Below are 6,984 nucleotides of genomic sequence, written 5' to 3' on the forward strand. Positions count from 1 at the left end.
ATGTATTTGGTTTCCTCCAAATACTTTTCTAAATACATTCCTCAAAATTTACGTCAGCGACTTCGGGGCACCTGCAACGAGTTTCTGGGTATCTCATTTTAATTTTGCATCGCACAGTCGGGAGTTAGTGTGCAAGGCCCTAGTAACGTAATACGTAATAAAAATATAGTCACAAAAAAAAGAAAATGTAATCAGCTTGGACGTAATAGGTGGAAAAAGTACAGAGCTTCAAGCAGCGTTTTTTGTCGATTACATTTTGGTATAGACCAACAAAGAACCGAGACGACCAAGACGCGCAGCACTAGCTAGAGAATTTTTTATTGTTGCAACTCGCGCCAGTTACGAAAATCTGGACGAACCGCGCATTTAGAATGTTCCAGGCAAAAATATGGATTGAAATCAGGCTGGAAAGCATCACAAGTTGTCACAGGCACTTATTTAGCCAGTCTGCCTGTGATCGTCGATTTCGTCACTATTCTTGCCCTGGACTGGCACCGTAATCACAAAGTCACTAAACGCTTGTGCTTGATTGAGAGACACTGCATTCGGTGCAGAACGTAGTTTTCTTCCTGCTCTGGACAGTGACGATACATTTGAGGGATGTATTTTCGCCCACAAAATTGTATTTAATTACAATTGTATTTGAAATACCCACGTTTTAGTATTTAAATACACACGTCAAATACATTACCCAATTTGTAATTAAATACAAATGCAAAATACGCAAAGTATTTGAAATACGTATTTCAAATACTTGTATTTGAAATACTGCCCATCCCTGGATTCGGCAAATGTCTGCGCACGCGCGAGAACACGACGGGTTCATTTTATTTAATTTATTGATACTGCAATCCCTAAAAGGGATTTAGGAGGTGGATACATTTGATGAACAAGACAAGCGGGCGTACGAAATAGCAAACAACTCGCAGAATCAAAATAACAAATATTTTACTGAGGGACGAAACTAATTTAGGAGGGATTCAAATGGAGACGATGGCTGCATAACAACACTTTCACGAAGATTATGCCAATCGGTATTACGTGATCGAAAACGAGTTATTGTTGGAGCATGTTTCCGTCGAGTAGTGTAGCCTGATGGGAAATTTATTAGGCGAGACATGCATCCTATTATGTCCACTTATTATTTGATGAAACAATTTTAGTCGAGAATGTGCTGAATGTGCGGTACAGTGTAGTACCACCAGCGGAGTAGGCGACATGGTCACTGTGTTTGTCAGCCTTTGCGAGCGTGGTTCTCCAATATTTTTTGCCTCCAGAACGTTAGATCGTGCGCAAGTGAAGATATATGCGATACTTTCTGGATATCGTGATTTCCATTTGATCTTTCCAGTGATGCAACCTCGACTGACAAGTACTTCAATGTACTCACAATTATAGCAATCCTGTTTTCGACTCTCGAATAGTTTGTGCCCCCCCACCACCACCGCCAATTAATAATATTGGTTTTAATTTCGCGGTTTTCATCTATGCAGATAAACTAAACTATCGTGCTTGACGTTGCACATCCTAAACGTCCGCGTGTCCAAACATCGGAAACCAGCATTTTAAAAGTTAAAACGTTGCAAAAATGGGGCACACACTTCCATGCAAAGCCGGCGTCAAATGACTCAAATCGAAGAGCGTGCATACTTGCAATAATTTCTGTTCTAGAGCCCTAATCTGGACACTTGGCGAAAATGTCGGCGAGCAATCCGGTGGCTCTGATTGGCCGGCGCCAAGGTCAAGTGCGGAGTTGGCCAATCACGGCCTCTTGTTCCCCTTCTCCAGGGATTATTTTCGTGATTCTTGTCCAGCTCGCTTGCACCTTTGCATTTAAACGCATTATAAGCAATATTAAAATGCAATCCTTTCACCTGTGTTAGTGTTAGACTGGTGGCACCTGATAAAACCTGTTTACTGACAATATCTAACCCCTGCTTAACTCAGTTGGTAGAGTGTTCCACTGGAAATGGAGATGTCCCTGGTTCGATACCCGGGCCAGGCAGATTTTTTCGGTCGCGCACAAGTCGCCTGGCTTTGTTTGTAATTTGTTTGTCCTTCGTCCCCCCTGTTACCTTTCTCCAGGAATTATTTTCGTCATTCTTGTCCAGCTTGCTTGCACCTTTGCATTGCATTATAATCATAACCTTAAAATGCAAGCATTTCACCCGTGTTGCTGACTGGCGGCAGTGGATAAAACCTATTTGCTCTACTGACATCTAAAGGCCCGTTCACACTCTTGCGACCGAGTAAAACCGAGAGAGACCAGACCAATTTTTAAGCCTCTTGTGATCTCTTAGGACCACCTCCGCTGCAGCGCATCCGGCTCTAAGAAGTCGCAAAAGGCTTAAAAACCGGTCTGGTCTCTCTCGGTCTTACTCGGTCGGAAGAGTGTGAAGGGCATGTTGTGAATTGTAAATTGGAATCCTCCTCACGGGAAACAGCCGCACAGTGCTCGTGTAAATATGTGGTTAACGAGAGCGAGGAAGACGAAGGAACGGTTTGGCAAAAAGACAGATCGAAGAAGAAGATGTACGGAACGACTGCGATGACCAACACCCGTAGATTAACTTCGCCATGTAAATAGTAAATTCATTTTCTCGCTTACCGTAAGTCTTTGACGTTCAATTACTGCAACAACTGAATGGTGCCGAAACCCGGGACTTCAAGCCAGGAACGACCCTCAGCGAAACGAAGTCAGTTGCTGAGCAGCGAACGAGTGAACGTCATGGACTAACCTCGAACGAAATTTGGATCGACATCGGAACAAGTAAGCAACCCTATTACCCGAAGCCTACCAACCTCTCGATTTATTCAAACATGGAAAGGGTGCGAACGAAAAGGACTGCTCGCAGAGCACAAAATACCCGAATTGTCAGAGAGGCCACCGCAATTCTCAACGCTGCGGATGTAATTCAAATCGAGGCCATAGCAAGAGAGCTTGAGGTAAATTATGAAGAACTCAAGAAGCTGAACACCGAACTCGAGCCCTTCATTGCCGATGGAGATCTTGAGAACGAATACCAGTCGGTAATTGAGTACGAGGAAGAAACGACCCACACCTTGAGCATGCTTCAAAGTCGAGCAGTGCAACTACGTTCTGGTGAACCAGCGCGACCATCAACATCGGCAATTGCCTCACAAAGCGAAGAACGAAGACGGAGCGGTATTAAACTACCGAAGTTGCAGCTGCAATCCTTTAAGGGCGAGCTTGCTGAGTGGCAGCCATTTTGGCAACAATTCAAGCGTGCCATTCACGAAAACGGAGAGCTGTCAAGCGGCGAGAAGTTTCAATACTTAAGGACGCTGGTTAGTGGACCCGCCAAGGCATCTATCGATGGTCTCCAAGTGACGGATGCGTGCTACAACGACGCAATTGAAATCTTAACTAGACAGTTTGGAGACTACAGGCGAATCCAGCAAGACCACCTTACAAAGCTTCGAACGCTTCCGAGTGTCACCTACTCAAAGGACACCAAGGGTTTGAGGAGACTTTACGATCAGGTGCAAACCCACATCCGCGGTCTTCATGGACTTGGTGTCAGCTCAGACAGCTACTCGACCATGCTGATGGACATTGTTATCAAGGCTCTTCCATCTGAAATAGTGGTGGATTTCTACCGACGTGCTGGCCATTCTGAAAGGAAGACCGTCCATCCGTATGAGGGAGACGTGGCTGCACATCCATCTCCACCCACATTACAAGCAGAAGAGCTGGGGTCAATCTCACGTACTTCCAGAACTGCTGAGCTGTCCGCCAGACCAACACCTCGAACTGAGGACGTTCAACTGAACAGCAGAAGGGCGGAGGGAGATTTGCAGCAGTTGCTCGAATATCTGCTAATCGAGATCGAGAGTAGAGAAAGATCTGGTGTCAGAGATGATCGTCCACTAAGAAAAAATCGAGAGCAACTACATCAACGAGCTCATCTTCCGACTTCTGCGGTTCTTCATGCCAAAGCTCAAGATAACAAGAAGGAGTGCATTTTTTGCAAAACTACAGGACACAGCACGGAAAACTGCACCAGTAACATCTCTCTAATGGAGAAGAAGAAGAAACTCTCAGGAGAGATGCGGTGTTTCCGGTGCACCCTAAGAGGGCATAGGTCAAAGGACTGCCACAGGAAATTGTCTTGCACTTCCTGTGCGGGCCGACACGCAACATCCATGTGCGATCCGACCTGGAAGCCTTCAGCGAACACGAGTGCAACACAAACCATGACGACTAGCGTTCAAAGCGCTGGCACTGCTAGCACTGAGATTTCGATAGACGACGACGTTCTACTTCAGACCTTTCGAACCTGGGTGGTCGAGGATGGGAATACTGTCTACGCACGTGCCATCTTAGACGGTGGAAGTCAGCGAACGTTTATACGAGAAGACGTTTCTCGCAAGTTGAATCTTAAGGTGCTAGGAGAGACCAGACTACGCTTGAACACCTTTGGAAGTTCCACTTCACTGCCGCAAAAACGAAGGCTGGTTCAAGTGAAGCTGCGTAGTCAGTACAACAACGAAGAATGCAGCGTTGAAGCGGTAGAAATCCCATTTATATGCGAGGACATTGTTCAGATACCTGTAAACCATGAGTTTGTCCGCAGCATTGAAGAAGACGGAGGCTGCATCGCTGACAAACTTCTCTTTCCCGGCGTTCCTACTGAACCAGGCATCAGCCTGCTCATTGGGTCGGACCAAATCTGGAAAGTCGCCAGTGAGCGGGCGCAACGTTGTGAAAGCAACAGCAGCCTGATGGCTTTACACACTAAATTTGGGTGGACATTTCAAGGACCCGTAACGCTGCAGTGCTCGCTTACTGGTCGCGCCAACACGATGGTGTGTATACTAAAGATCGGAACCATCGAAGTCGTAGATGATGCGACCTTACGCAGCTTTTGGGATATCGAAAGCATAGGAATAACAGACAACGCGTGTAGCTCAGGTGAAGAACAAAACGAGGTGTGGAACGACTTCAAACGAACTATTGCAAAAGTGAATGGACGGTATGAGGTGTGCTTGCCATGGAAACCTAACGCAGGGGAGCTAAACGATAACCGAGCTACAGCTATGAAACGACTCAAGGGATTGCAGAAGAGGCTATCACGCAACGAGTCCCTTTCCAAAGAATATAGCAACGCTATGCTTAACTACCTTAATGATGGACATGCGGAGAAGGTTCCCTCAGAGTTACCATGCACAAACTCACGCACCTACTACATGCCTCACCAAGCAGTGATCCGCATGGACTCCGAAACTACAAAACTGCGAGTTGTGTTCGACGCGTCGTCCCATGCAAATGAAGCTACTTCACTGAACGATCACCTAGAGAAGGGGCCCAACATGAACGCGGATCTAGTCGAGGTTCTAATACGCTTTCGAACGTATCCTATTGCTCTCACAGCAGACATAGAAAAGGCCTTTCTTCAAGTGAGCGTGAGACCAGAGGATCGTGACGCACTCCGTTTTCTGTGGTTTGACACTAAGTATGAAACGTCAAACAGAGAGCCACCAACTGAAGAATGGAGAATGACACGCGTGCCATTTGGAACATCGGCAAGCCCATTCCTTCTATCGGCTACTCTGAAACATCATTTTCAAAGTGTGACAGGAGATATGAAGGATACTGCAAGACTTCTTCAAAAGTCATTCTATGTAGATGACTTGCTCTTGGGAACGAAAACAATCGAAGAGGCTGCGGATTTACATAAGCAAGCCAATGAGATTTTGAAATCTGCAGGCATGACACTGCGAAAATGGGCAACCAACGCAAGACATCTTCAGGATATGCTTAACGATGGTCATAACACGTCAACGTTTTCAGAACCCAGAGGAATTCTTGGACTGCGATGGAGGAGGGATAACGACACTTTGATGATTCCAGTCAAGAATGTACTCAACTTCATCAACAGCAACACCACAACGAAGCGTTGTGTACTACGTGCTGCAGCGAGGGTCTTCGACCCACTTGGACTTATTTCCCCGTTTGTAATAAGGGTGAAGGTTTTGTTTCAGCGATTGTGGGAACGCGGACTTAACTGGGACGAAGAGCTTCCCGAAGACCTCTCAGGAGACTGGCAACAATGGTGCAAAGAGGTTTCACAGATAGAAGATATTGCGACCAACCGGTGTGTCATGAGCGCACAAGAAGAGCACAAGACGTCTCTACAACTGCATGTCTTCTGTGATGCCAGTCCCCTCGCTTATGGAACATGTGCCTACCTGAGGGTGAAAGAAATGAATGGGAAGACAGATGTCAGTCTGGTATTCTCTAAGACTAGGGTAGCGCCTATAAAACGCTTGACACTTCCGCGCCTGGAGCTTATGGCGGCAGTGATTGGGAACCGAATAGGCAACTACCTGAAGAAGATGATGGACCTCCAGGAAATATTCTTCTGGACAGACAGTACTATTGCTCTTCACTGGATCAAGGGTTCAGCAGTGAAATGGAAACCTTTCGTGGCTAATAGGGTTACCGAAATTCAATCTGGAGGGGAACCGGCCAGTTGGAACCACTGCCCTGGACTTGACAACCCTGCGGACTTGATTACACGAGGAATATCAATAGACAAATTACGAACGAGTCAACTCTGGTGGAACGGCCCTAGGTGGCTCTCTGAAGATAGAGACACCTGGCCAGGTGTCATTACAAGCGAAAGTATTCCGACGGAAGTAGAAGAAGAGGAACGAAAAAGTAAACATCAAGTGCTTCAGGTACAAACCAAAGTAACGACACCTCTTTTGAAGCTGGAACGATACAGCAGAATAGGACGACTACTACGAGTCACTGCATGGATAATGAGGTTCGTTAATAACTGTAGAACGCCTCAAAATCGCACCAAAGGTCCTCTAATAACTGAAGAGATTGAAAGGGCAGAACTGCATTGGGTCAGGCGAACGCAAGAGGAGGCTTACCCCTAAGAGCTCAACGAACTGCTGGAGGGAGGGAGACTAACCGAGAAATCCAGCATCATCGCTCTCAACCCCTACCTC

The 6,984-nt window shown here is 46.4% G+C and overlaps 1 protein-coding gene across 1 annotated transcript; it reads left to right on the forward strand.

Moving 5' to 3' along the window:
* Nucleotides 1–2,820: 2,820 nt before the first annotated feature.
* LOC120838445 lies at nucleotides 2,821–6,667 on the forward strand. The gene is made up of 3 exons (XM_040208383.1): nucleotides 2,821–5,169; nucleotides 6,007–6,462; nucleotides 6,560–6,667. The coding sequence occupies exons 1-3, from the start codon at nucleotides 2,821–2,823 to the stop codon at nucleotides 6,665–6,667; spliced, it is 2,913 nt and encodes a 970-aa protein (XP_040064317.1).
* Nucleotides 6,668–6,984: the final 317 nt, after the last annotated feature.

The sequence above is a fragment of the Ixodes scapularis genome, unplaced genomic scaffold (genome assembly GCF_016920785.2).
Source record: "Ixodes scapularis isolate PalLabHiFi unplaced genomic scaffold, ASM1692078v2 PGA_scaffold2__306_contigs__length_199485367, whole genome shotgun sequence".
NCBI classification, from domain to species: Eukaryota; Metazoa; Arthropoda; class Arachnida; order Ixodida; family Ixodidae; genus Ixodes; species Ixodes scapularis.